This window comes from Platalea leucorodia (assembly GCF_965183815.1).
Source record: "Platalea leucorodia genome assembly, chromosome: 5".
NCBI lineage: Eukaryota > Metazoa > Chordata > Aves > Pelecaniformes > Threskiornithidae > Platalea > Platalea leucorodia.
In genome coordinates, this window is record NC_138827.1 from 47807659 (window position 1) to 47820310 (window position 12652).

Consider the following 12652-nt stretch of genomic DNA (forward strand, 5'->3'; position numbering starts at 1 on the left):
GCCTGAGGTGAGAAGGAGATGGGAAAGGAGAAAAAAGCCAACATTAACAGAGAAAAGGAAGGGCAAAGCAAAAAGGTAATGCAAGAAACAAAATAAACGGAACCAATACTTACGCTTCTGGTATGGTGGCTATGAGTTAGGTATGTGATTAAGCAGCACAGTATTTTGCAATGGAGAAAAATATTTTCCTAATGTTTTTTACAGACAGAGCCATTATTAAAATACATTTCCAAAACTGCTGGTGTATTTTTTAAGCCAAGAATAAATACTTCGTTGGATAGTCTTTTAAAGCCATAGCCATTTAGAGGCCCCAATTAAACAACAACAGTGAAAAAGCAGAACACAACCCCCCTAATGATTTATGTTTAACAAACAGGTTTAACAGTGGTTTTAAGCAGCAAGATATTTTAGGGCCAGTTATTAGTGGCCCTCACAGAGTGGGCACTTAGACGGGCCCTCCTGACTTCAGACCTACACCTACTTTTAGACTTCTCTTGTTTAAACACATCGGATTGCAGGTGAAGACCCTGTATTTTGCCTGTAGTCTAATTCTACAAGCATCCTAAAATTTCCTCCTCCTTGCTAAAGGTCTAAAATTCCTGACACGAAATTCTATTTCTTGGCAAAATTATTACTATCTTTATTAAATTTATTATACAATGCTGATGTATGTATTGCATGATTTTTAAGACATCTTGAGTGCCTTCTGCCCTCTCCACATTCTTGATTGCAACCCTTCCATAAAGAAACCTGACCTTTGATGTTCATTTGTTACAGCCCTTCATTACAGAAGAATGTTCTACCTCTGCTGTGCTTCCAACCATTACATCCTTTTCTTCTTTCTTAAAGCTAAAGTGCCTGAACATTGTAGTCTTAGACATAACAGTCTAACACTTAAGAATTGTTAAGGGGTCACAGTGAAATGGCAGTCAAACTGAAATTCTATTAATTCTGTTAGATATCAGGAAACCTGCATTCACCCAGTCTACAGTTGCACTTTGCATTTCGACTTTTTTTTTAGTTAATGTTTTGAATAAAACTAACTCTCTTTAAACTTGTCCCTGTTCAATTTTTACTGGTGAACTGCAGTGAACATTATAGCCCCGTTTTTGTTTTGTTAGTCAAAGTATTCCTCCAATGCAAACAACACTATTAACTTGAAAGAGTCAGTGTCTCCTCTTTGGTGAAAGGCTAGGTTATTTCTTGTATACTGAACTAATGCTTAAGCTTAACAACTTTGTCTTAGCTCACTTTTTTTCTTTCTTTAAACATTACAGCAATTATTGCCTCTTTACATGTGCAGATATCATTTTGGAAATTATCAGTTTAATAACTAAAGACTAAAATCAGGGCAAATTTATGTTATGGCAAATGAGTCATGCTGTCCCCTAAAATTCAGAATATGGGCAGATAAAAAAGATCCAGTCTATGGAAAAGGAATATGCAGCATCATTCTTCTATGCCCCTTACTGTAAGATAATAACAAAACCAGACAGAAAACGGTAGAAACACACTATAAAGTTTCAGCTGTCAGCATTTACTTCAGTTTCCCCTCTCTGTGAAAATCTTAAAGGAGGAGCAGATGACAACATGATCTCATTGGTGCTAGTTTTATATCGGATAACCAAACCACTTACAATATTCTATTTCTAACAAAATTTTTTGTACAAAGATACGGTAAATATTTAGGAGCACAGTATGTACTCCAGCATGAATGACTATCTTTAACATGGTGCATAGCTATCCAGTGTCAATAGATACAGGGAGCTACATTTTCTCTAAGTTCTACTGAAAAGTTCATCTTCACTTACACTCTAGTTCAAGGAACTGTATTTTAAACTGGACTGCTTTCAAAGATGCAACACTACTATAACCGTTCATTCAAGCTGTTAGTAACTAGTCTAATCTTTTACTTGCAGTAAATTTATGCAATTAACTGCACAAAGTTACTTGAAATACCTGCTTAAGTTTTAATTTTATATTTAGTCCAAAATACTTCCTATTACTTCACAAATACTACCCCAAAAAAGAAAAAGTACTTGCAAAAGATACTTATCTATCAGTTATTTTCAACATCTCTAGCTTAGAAGGAAACAACTAATCAGATGTTTGACTATTGTGTAATTTAAAACACATTACTACCGAAACCAACCCCCAAACATCAGTGCATTTACTTGAAATAATTATTAACATGTATTGAGCAAATGAGTTTACTCCCCATATTCATGGTGTTTACTTAGAAAGGAGACTAAAAGCAGTAAGAAATTTTTCATAGGAAGTGGCTGATTTTCTTTTTCAAACTCAAAGTGCTATGTCTCAGCTTTTGTAGGAACACTTGTTTTTTCTAGATGTCACCTGACAAGCTGGTGGCAGTCCTGTATTCTTCAAGCATTCTACCAGAGCTGTATTGTAAGAGCAGTGATAATTTGGAAGTAACTACATTCATGTCCACTGAAAGGTAACATTCCTACCATCAGTTCTTTAAGCCATGGTTTTAATGTTAGACAAGGCTTCCCTCACTGTTTTGATTTATTCATTAAGGTAGAGTATAAGTATGTAGCAGAATACCTTCCGTAACATGTAACCTCACATTTTAGCACCAAAAGAGGTATCCATCCTACAGAATGAGAGCTTTGCATTTATAATCAATATGTATGAGGCATAATGAAAAGTGTTACAAGTATCAAAAGTATAATATGAACTTGAATTTTACATTTAAAAGCTTGGGGTTTAGGCAGAAAAATATGGTCTTACATGTCATTTACCACAACTGGGTTATTTTTATAAATCATAATTATTTTCAAATTAACATCAAATTCACTGTTTAAAACAGCCTGAATTAGCATAAAAGAGGCTGACATACATTTGTCTTAGGGGAAGTTGTAAAAGCATCACTAAAAAACCTTTCTTGTCTTCTAAGATTGTGATCTACTAAAGAGATCTCTTAACCTCCCCCCATACACACATATATAAAAACACACACACAGAATTAAATACATATACACATGAATTGCTATCAATTCCTGTTCCAAAGTGATAAGATATTCACTAGCTTTCTCCTTACTTACTCACACTCTTAGTATTGGACTAAAAAAAAAAAAAAAATCCAGTTTCAATCACTTTCTAAGCAAGATTTTGAGAACATGAAGGAGGCAACTGTACATTTCATAAAAGGTTTTAAGAATTGGTCACTATAAACTGGAGGTAGTTTTGAAAAATGTTAGCTTGACTTAATTTACTAAATCAGAAGTAACGTTAATCTACAAAAAGATTTTAACAAATGAAATACTCTCCTGTTAGGAAGACTGTTTCTGTATCATTGAATACATTCTTTTGAAGAAAATGTAACTTTTTGTTTCTGGTTGTTACCACTCAGCTTTCAAGAGCACGCCAAGACACATGCACTTGTTGATCTTCCTCACTGAAAGTGTGCTGATGCTTCCTGGAGTTATAACATGGACTGAATGTGGCTTCCCAGCCATCTCCAAGGTCTTTTTCTACTCAAAACAGTTTTTAGAACTTCCTGTAAAGCATATTAAATCTAAAATAGTGCTTCTGAAACTGCATTGTACAGAAACTACCCCTCAATTTATCTAAAGAGAATTACACTTTACTCCTGAAGACCCAGGTGACAATCTAGATAGAAAAAGATTAGCATGAGCTCTTCCACTTTCAGTTTTATCAGTACAAAATTTTACTGGGTAACTTTTATACTGCATCACAGTCACATGGTCTCATACGTGCCAGAAAATACTTCTTTTGTAGATTTGAAGTGTAACAATGGAAACCGTTGAACCTTAGTAATTTGTTTAAAATACAAAGATTAAAAAAAGCCCAAAGAAAAAATCCCTCTCAATGAAGTTGCTGTTAAACTAACATTATTAAAAATACTGAACCCACTTTTTTTTCCTACCCCATCCTAAGAGTAATTCATCAATTTATTCTTGCAAACAAGCATTCCACAGCAACAAGGGGAGGGAAAAATTAAAAATCTCTCAGTATTTATAATCTATTATAAATGAAATTAAATTATGTATTGTGTAACCCTGTAGCTACTTCTGGCAAACTTCCCACTGTTATTTTAAATTGTGTGCAACAGGAAAAAAGAAAAGAGATTTCTCATCTGCTTTTCTTGTTTTCCCTTCACAAAAAGGTAACATTCTGATAGGTATATAATGTGCCATATTCTAATAAAGTATATTTGGCTGGGAGTTCCCAGGGTGAAGTCTGTTGCCAGCAATGGACCCACGGGGAAGAGCAGATGCCTAGAAAATTAAATCAAATCCAAAGCGAAGTTTCGAATAACATCCAAAGCTCCTGTATCAAAGCCACATATATCCAACATGCCTCTGTCATCTGGATCTGCGATCGTAAAACCATTTGAGGTCATTCCACAAACAATCAATTTAGCAGGAATACCCATTTTCTAGAGGAAGGACAAAAAAAAAAAAAAAAAAAAAAAATCAGAACACACATATACAGTTTAAGTACACTTAAACATGCCAGAGGGCCAAATCTTGCTATCTTGCTTGCATAAACCACTGTCTGAATACGCATACTGACACAAACTAGATATGCCATAACCAGAATTGCAGACTGCCTGTTAACATTGTACTTAACCTGCAGCAGATATATTTAAATATAAATGGAAATAATTACAATGAGGTATATTAGCACAACTTTCCTGCAATACTAAGATTCATAGATTATTTCAAATGCAAAGATTGCATTTGCTATTCTGCAGTTCATTCTGAGAGAAAACTTTCAATAATAATTATCAAATCATCTAATAGGAGTCAAAGAGTGTGGTTTTTTCTAAGGCAAGGATTTCCAAATGTTGGTTGAACAAACACAACAACTGTGGCCTGGACAATTCTGCTACATGAGCTGAATTTGCAGGTTAGTAACCTCTAAGGTAAAGCTAAGCAAGTGGCATGAAAGCCAGAGCACAGAAACTCTTTGTTTAAAGAACAGATTTAGGAATGGGAGCTAATCTCAGCTAAGAAGTGACAAGCTAAAGATTTTTGGTATTAATTTCAACTGGGTGGACAGGATACTACGATTAATGTCCATACATACATGCTTGCCAAAAAGTATTTTTTGTAGTTTAAAAAATAGTTCCTTTAAAGCATAAAAGATTGTTTGCTGATAAAATAAGAGTTTTGAATAGCAATGTGCTTGGAGAAGGCAATTTTCTTAGTTCTGTTTTAAAATTATGAAGCTGCACAGCTTAGAGTAGCCCCTTTAAAACATAATGAGCTTTCTTCACAAGATACTATCACTTTATCCTACTGACACCTTCCCTACAAGCTTATCTTCATTACTTCATTTAAACTTTGTGGTATCTACTGCAGACATCAAAGTTAGATTTAATTCTGTGAGCCGAATTTCATTCTGTAAGAAAACTTATTCAATTATATATAGGACGCAGAAATTCATATATTCCCTGAATACCAAACAAATTTTCATTGATATAGCAGTACACCGAGCAGGGTGGGATAATTACAAATCCTTTTAGCAATTCAGTGGTTTTACATATGCACAATTAGTGCAATATGTGCACTAATTCTGCCTAACTACAGAATATATCAGTTTTTAACAATATATAACTATTGAAAAAAGCCACTAGTTCAGTCTAAAACATTTTTAGAACCGGTATTTGTTTTGTACTGTATTCATCAATTATAAACAGTCAGAAGCATATTTACCTCTCTGTACTCTCTAAGAGCTGTTGCAGGATGAGTATTTCCAGCAAAGGTCTCGTTATCGGTAAATACAATGAAGACATCAGCAGCTGTCTGATTTTTTTGAGCCCATATCATTGGAAGGGAACAATCAGTGGTACCCATTGGAATCTTAAAAGAAAAAAAAAATATACATGGAACACATCAATACAGAAATTAGTAAACCAGGGAAAGATTACTTTTTAAGTAAGCTTCATGTTTTATCACACACAGAGGCTTCTTTGTTAAACAACAGTTCACTTATTCATTTAATTTCAGTTTTGTCCAGGGATTTTTTTGTTTGATTTTTTTAATATTCTTTTCAAACTAATTCATTGTGACCTAACACTGCCATTCTAAATTGCAATGGTTAACATCTGGCTGTTGAAATAATGACATTTGCTGGGCATTCCTTAGATAAAAGGGAGAAAAAAAAATCCAGTGTTTTACTACACAGATACGGACTAAACACAGTACTAGAACTGATTACAAAGAAAATACAGTGTAACTGCTGAGACTTCTACACTCTGAGGTTAGCAACAACTATTTCCCAATTTTTTTTTTTTTTTTTTTTTTTACATACTTCATACATTTTCACTAATACTTGAGGTAACGTCATATCAGCTGTCACTGGGCAAGGGACCATTTCATGTGAAAAGGCAACAATATGAGAATCCTTCTCAGTACGTGCTACAACCTGAGAAAGAGGAAGACAAAAATAATTTAGTTATATTATTCAGAATTTTTAATGTCTGAATCAAGGCATTCCCTACAAAACACACAACATGACATATCCTTTTGTATTTAAGTCACCATGGCTCCTCATATGCACTAATGCTTCACTCTACACTTTAAATATTCTGTAATATTACTGCAAATAACCATTGCAAAAATCAGAGCTAAAGGACTGCTCTAATTACTGTAACTCTAAAGATACCTCCATATTTCTTCTCTCCCCTCTGACACGAAAAACTAAACATTTTTAAACACCAACAAACATTCGACTCCACTATAATAGAAATACACAAGAAGCTTTAGAATATCACATTGAGGGGAAAGTGATTGTGATACAAGGGCCATGTTGATAACTCAAATGCACACAAGAATTATTTCAAAAGTTCTTAATCCAATCTGTATTATTCTATGAATGCCTCTGAAAAAAAGTAAAATGTATTTTCAGCTAAGGTAGGTGAAAAAGCAGTCTTGACCAGTTTGATTTATACTGGAAACCAACTTCTTCAATTTGATCTTTCTGAATTTGGTTGCCAGTAGATTTAAGCATCCGGTCTACCAGTGAGTCACAAGGTCACATCTTGTGTACCCAAAAAATATTATATATAAGCTTCCTTCCGATTTCTAACCAGCTTCAGAGCACCTTTGTATCAAAAGAGCAGCTCAAGCTGCAATTAGTTACAAATAAAAGAAGTGTAATGCCTCACCATACACATTGCTGCTGCAACTGTGCTAGCATTGAGCACGCTGCCCAAAACTTTTTGTGTCATTGATGCACTGACATCAACTGCAAGTAAGAAGCGTTTTCCTGTTGGTTCAACTGTCTAAAAGGAAAAAATTAAAAAAAAAAGAAAATAGGTACACATAATTAATAGATTGATTTCTTCTTCTTTCTTCTGCTTTCAACCCTGGAAGTGGGGCTTTTTTTTATTCTTTCTGGGGTAACGTTAGGACAATAACGTTGCCAAGGGATGAATATATCATGAAGTTTTGATTTTTTTTGTTTAATAAAACCCCAATTCCTAAGATTTTTGTTATAAAGTTTCAAAATTGTTATCCACTGAACAAACTTTTCTTGATCATTTTATAAGCTTTCAGAAAACAGAGAATTCTTAAAAAGCTTAACAAATTGAATAACTATATTACCTTGAAAGTTTTGTAAAACGAGGCATCTAAAGCTTCTAAAATGTCTTCATCAGGACGCCACCAAAGCTTCCCTCTGCTTCCATGTCCAGCTTTATAGGTTTCTAACGCAACCAAAATATGGAATGGATGTATTCTACCCTACAGGCAAAAGAAATCAACAGTAAGTTTTTGAAGATCTGAACTCCTTAAGAAAAAACAACCAACCAAACAAACAAAAAACATAAAACTAAGATCCTACTACAAAAAAAAAAACCAAAACTCTCTATTTTAGTTGTTATTTTATATTCATTAAGTTTGAAGAGTTCATGAAGTCTTTACACAGCTGTTGTATGAACTGATACTTGTCAGTTACTGGTGATGGACCTCATTCCTGCCCCAGAATCCTCCAAGGAATTCCAAATGTTATCTTATGCCATCACCAGAATTTTGGTGAAATTTCACAGCTCTATCTATGATTGTCCAGCGCTATTTTCTATCACATGCTTACAATAAGAGAAAGTCCCTGTCCTCATGAGGGGAAAGGAGTTGAGTTAGGAAAAGAACAAACTTAAAACTAGTTTTGTATCAGATACAGTAAAACTGGATAAAGAAACTATTTTCAGAATACAGCATTCATTCTCCTCTCACTATAAGAAGACAGTCCAAATACTTTCTTCTTTTTTGGCTTTCCCTACATAAACCAAATTAGTGGCTGCTGCATGCTAAGTATTATAAACCACATCTTTGCTTTACTGATTTATCAACATTTTGTTATCTTTTTCCTGAAGAGGAGTTTCAGTCATTCATCACTATAGCAGCAAACCTCAGCAAATCTGAATGCCTGTCCATCATCTTTCTTCCACCAAGGTATTGTGCCACCATCTTTGCTCCCCCTTCTCCAGTGCCTCAATAACTATGCATGATTAAAGAAGGCACCAGAGAAAGGGAAGAGCGGTGGGACAGGAAAAAAAGGACCTACTGTTGTTCTCAATTCAACTACGGTCTTGAAGAAGTTAAGTGTCCTGATTTTAATCTCCCCAACTCACAAAACTATTAGAAAAAGCCACTTATCTTCTCTATCTCCCATTAAATTCCTGAAAATTTTATTCTCTCTTTGGGCCTAATTTGTACCTCTTTGATGGATAGTAAAGCAATCTGAAAGGACAAAGTCTCCTTGTTCTGTATTCTTTTTCCTCTCAGCTGTTATGCTAGTTTCTTCATTCACTGCCTAGGATCCTACACAAGTGACTTCCACTCACTTTTTAAGCTTATATTGCTGATTCTAAATTACAAGACTCAGAAGCAACAGATGAACCCAACAGGCAAAGCTTGCCACAGCCCTAATTTAAAAAAAGATCCTAGCTGTCAATATACTAAATTTATAGAAAAGTTTCAGAAATAGGGGAGGGGGGAATCAAATGATAGATACAGGTTTTAAAATAAAAGTGCAGGTATTCCACTGCAGTTTCTTTAAAAGAAAAAACCACACATTTCCTCCAAAGAACATCCCTTTTATTTTGTAAAGAGGTTGCCTGAAGAAATACAGTTTAGGAAGAGATTATGAAAAAATTTCATACTTTTTTTAGCAGTTTCTCATTTCTCAGTCTTTCACATACTATTGCCACTTCTGAACCTCGTGGTTCAAGCACTGAATTTGCTGTCAGTTTTCCTAAATTTCTCAACAATACAGTAATGGACATCTCCTTCAGCAATGCCTTCCAAACCTACAATCAAAGAAAGAGAAGGGAAAAAAAAAGATGAGATTCCTAAACTACAAGAACTGACATCTGTACATTAAATAAGTGTATTTTAAAATAAACGTACAAGTTATATGAAGGTCTTCATTATTTTATATTAGCTACTTGGGTAAATAACTTGAAAAACAGCATAAGGACTATTTTTTATGGAAATCTAGACTGAAGACTCTGAAAAGTGTTACTCTAAAGAGAATACAAAGCTAATGAAGTTTACCTACCTCTTTAGATTTCAGATGGTTTGTCAGGAGATGCTCTCTAACTAGACCATATTCCTCTATTAAATGAGTAACTTCCAATTCATCTTTTGTGCGCTTTACTTTCTCCACAGCCTCCAGATACTTTAAGAGTTTTTCAGTCTCAGCAGAAACTGCTTTGTCTTTATAAGCCTCTTGGACATCTTTCCACCCTTTGGTAATATATTTAGTGACTATAGCAATTCCTGTTGAAAAGAAAAATATTTTCCAAGCAGGATTACCATCTTTATACTGGCATTTATCATTCTAGCAAGCAAATGCGTTAACAGGTTTCATTCTCAGACCTGCCAACCAGCTTACAGCTGGTCAGCCCCACACAACTTAGAGCAGTAGTTTTAATTACTGTATTATTCTCCTTAGAAGTAAGGAGCCTAACGTATTTGAAACCAACAGATCTTCCCAAATAATGAAAAAGTGTTATTTCATCGTTTGTAAACAAATAGGAACAAATTGAGGGAATTGTATTATTTTATCTTCTCTTGACATAAGAAAAAGAAGGAACAAACTCTGTTTACCTTAAAGATAAACAGGTCAATTTCTGATACGACCACTCACATTTTTAAGGTGCAATTTACAAAATGCCATCACTAAGAAATCATGAGTCTACAAGGGTACTTGGGTTTCCAAAATAGTTCCACAGAAAATACAAAAGGTTTAAAACACAGCATGTTCAGGTAAATAAAAATTTATTACCTTCACTGGCAGGTTTTAGGTGGGACAACCTCAGAAGATCTTTATGAGACCAACCACTTCTTTGTTTATATTTTGTAACTGCTAAAGCAACAGCCATGCCATTCTTTCCATTGTACCAATCTGCAACAGCTTTCCTCAGCGCACGGCCCCACATGCCACATTTCATGCCCTCCTTCAGATCTTTTTTAAATTGGATGAAAGTAAAGAGATGAGTTGGTATGCAACACACCTCAGGAACAGCTTTAAATGCCGCTTGTTTTGTTTTTGCATCAGAACACTGTGAGCAAATTGCAAGAGCAAAAAGCAAGGGCTCCTGTTTTGCTGCTCTGCCTTCTTGACTAAATGTCTTTATTTCTTGAACAACTTCACAACCTCTACCCTCTTCAATCAGTCTTATTAAAGCTTCTGCATTTTCAAAGCCCAGCTTCTGGTCCTTGATGTAATAAGTACCACCTTCTGAACCAAAACACAAGAAACGTTGCAGTCGATTCATATCGGTGACATGCCACACATAACCACTTTCAGAGTTCGGCACCTGCTTTTCATTCAGGAGTTGCACTTGGTTTTCCTCGTCCTCCATTGTTTACACTTCCAAGAGGTCTGTTGAAAGAATAATAAAGTTTATTAAGAACCACTGTGAAAACCTTATGACTCTACTCTTTTATCACTTGTTAGCACAGTAAGTATATCTTATCTATACACTTGTAACTTTTCTGTCATAAATTTAATAAGAGTATACTCTAAGTGTGCAATAATACACATCAGTTAGGGCAAAAGAAACAAAAAAATCTGAATTACAATGGTGACAAATTTATTTCCTTAAAACCAACTTAGAAACTACTTAACCCCGATAAGTGGCACGCAGAAAACACGGCTGGCATTATGCCCTTTTGCCACTAATATATTACACCACTTTCTTAGGTAGATTTTTGAATTGCATACTAAATTGCTCAAAACTCAGATCTTGCCCTACTCTATTTTGCTGAAGACTTGGTAATACTGACCAACTGAAGAAACATGATGCCAAAATAAAGAGCTAAAATACTGAAAAACTGTTTAGTCGGAAGACTTTGTGAGAGTTTAAATATGGCGGGTTTCAGACAACAGCTTCTTAACAACTGACAGTAGCTCAATAAAAAGTTATCTTTATTACAGGCTCAAATAGTCTGCTGTTTCAAGTGTGTTGTGGTTTAACCCCAGTCGGCAACTAAGCACCACACAGCCGCTTGCTCACCCTCATCCCTGCAGAGGATGGGGGGGGGGGGGGGGGGGGGGGGGGGGGGGGAAGTAAAACCCGTGGGTTGAATAAAGACAGTTTAATAGGACAGCAGAGGAAGAGAAAATAATAATAATGATGATAAAAGAATATACAAAACAAGTGATGCCCAATGCAATTGCTCACCACCCGCTGACCGATGCCCAGCCCGTCCCCTAAGAGCGATTGCTGCCCCCCGGCCAGCTCCCCAGTTTATATACTGGGCATGATGTCGCACGGTGTGGAATAGCCCTTGGGCCAGTCTGGGTCAGCTGTCCCAGCTGTGCCCCCTCCCAGCTTCTTGTGCACTGGGCAGAGCATGGGAAGCTGAAAAGTCCTTGACTGGTGTAAGCACTACTTAGCAACAACTAAAACATCAGTGTGTTATCAACATTATTCTCATCCTAAATCCAAAACACAGCACTATGCCAGCTACTAGGAAGAAAATTAGCTCTGTCCCAGCCGAAACCAGGACAAAGTGAGATCCAAGAAAACACACAGACCTAACAACAAGCTCTGTACTGCTTTACATTTGAGGTTAAGAAGCAAAACACAGCACAAAAATTCACAATCTTTTAGGTCTTTATACATTCTTGAGCTGCAAGAGAGTTCAGCTGTAGTATTCGTAAGCAACAACACTGCTCTTACTTGGAAAACATCTAGCATAGTAAAATTCAAGCCATAGCATTTAAACTGAAATAAATGCAGGTGAAATGAAATCAGCAGGGTAAGGGGAAGAAAATTCATCATCATCACTATCTCCGAAACATTAATATGACAACAATAAATTCAGTTTCCTCAGTTCTTACCAAACAATAAAAAGACACTCAATAGCACCAAGAAGTCCTATTAAAAAAAAAAAAACACACCAATAATCCACTCCATCAAACTGCACATAGATCTTAAAATACGCACACACTAAAGTCTGAGCACACACAAATGACATTTCGAAGAAATCCACTTAACAATTTTTAAGTACTGCAGATATCTACTTTTGACATGCTTATTTGGATACTGATGATAAAAGCCACTTTGCTTCATTTACCAGGATAATCTAGCACAAATAAATGTTACTAATGCAGACAGAGATTCCGCCCCCCCCCCCCCCCCCCC

General features: G+C 35.6%; 1 protein-coding gene across 4 annotated transcripts in view; it reads right to left on the minus strand.

Annotated features, from left to right (window-relative positions):
• RO60 (Ro60, Y RNA binding protein) overlaps positions 1-12652 on the minus strand; it is a 16998-nt gene continuing 4346 nt past the window's right edge. For 2 of the 4 annotated variants that reach the window (XM_082312925.1, XM_082312924.1), the window contains exons 2-9: positions 10285-10884; positions 9556-9776; positions 9158-9304; positions 7602-7739; positions 7163-7279; positions 6307-6420; positions 5709-5855; positions 1-4426 (exon numbers count right to left, since the gene is read on the minus strand). In XM_082312925.1, coding sequence (XP_082169051.1) covers positions 4274-4426; positions 5709-5855; positions 6307-6420; positions 7163-7279; positions 7602-7739; positions 9158-9304; positions 9556-9776; positions 10285-10864 — 1617 coding nt within the window. In that variant the 5' untranslated portion in view covers positions 10865-10884 and the 3' untranslated portion in view covers positions 1-4273. The remainder of the gene's footprint in view (positions 4427-5708; positions 5856-6306; positions 6421-7162; positions 7280-7601; positions 7740-9157; positions 9305-9555; positions 9777-10284; positions 10885-12652) is intronic. The other 2 variants (XR_014228266.1, XM_082312926.1) reach the window with 2 other exon arrangements.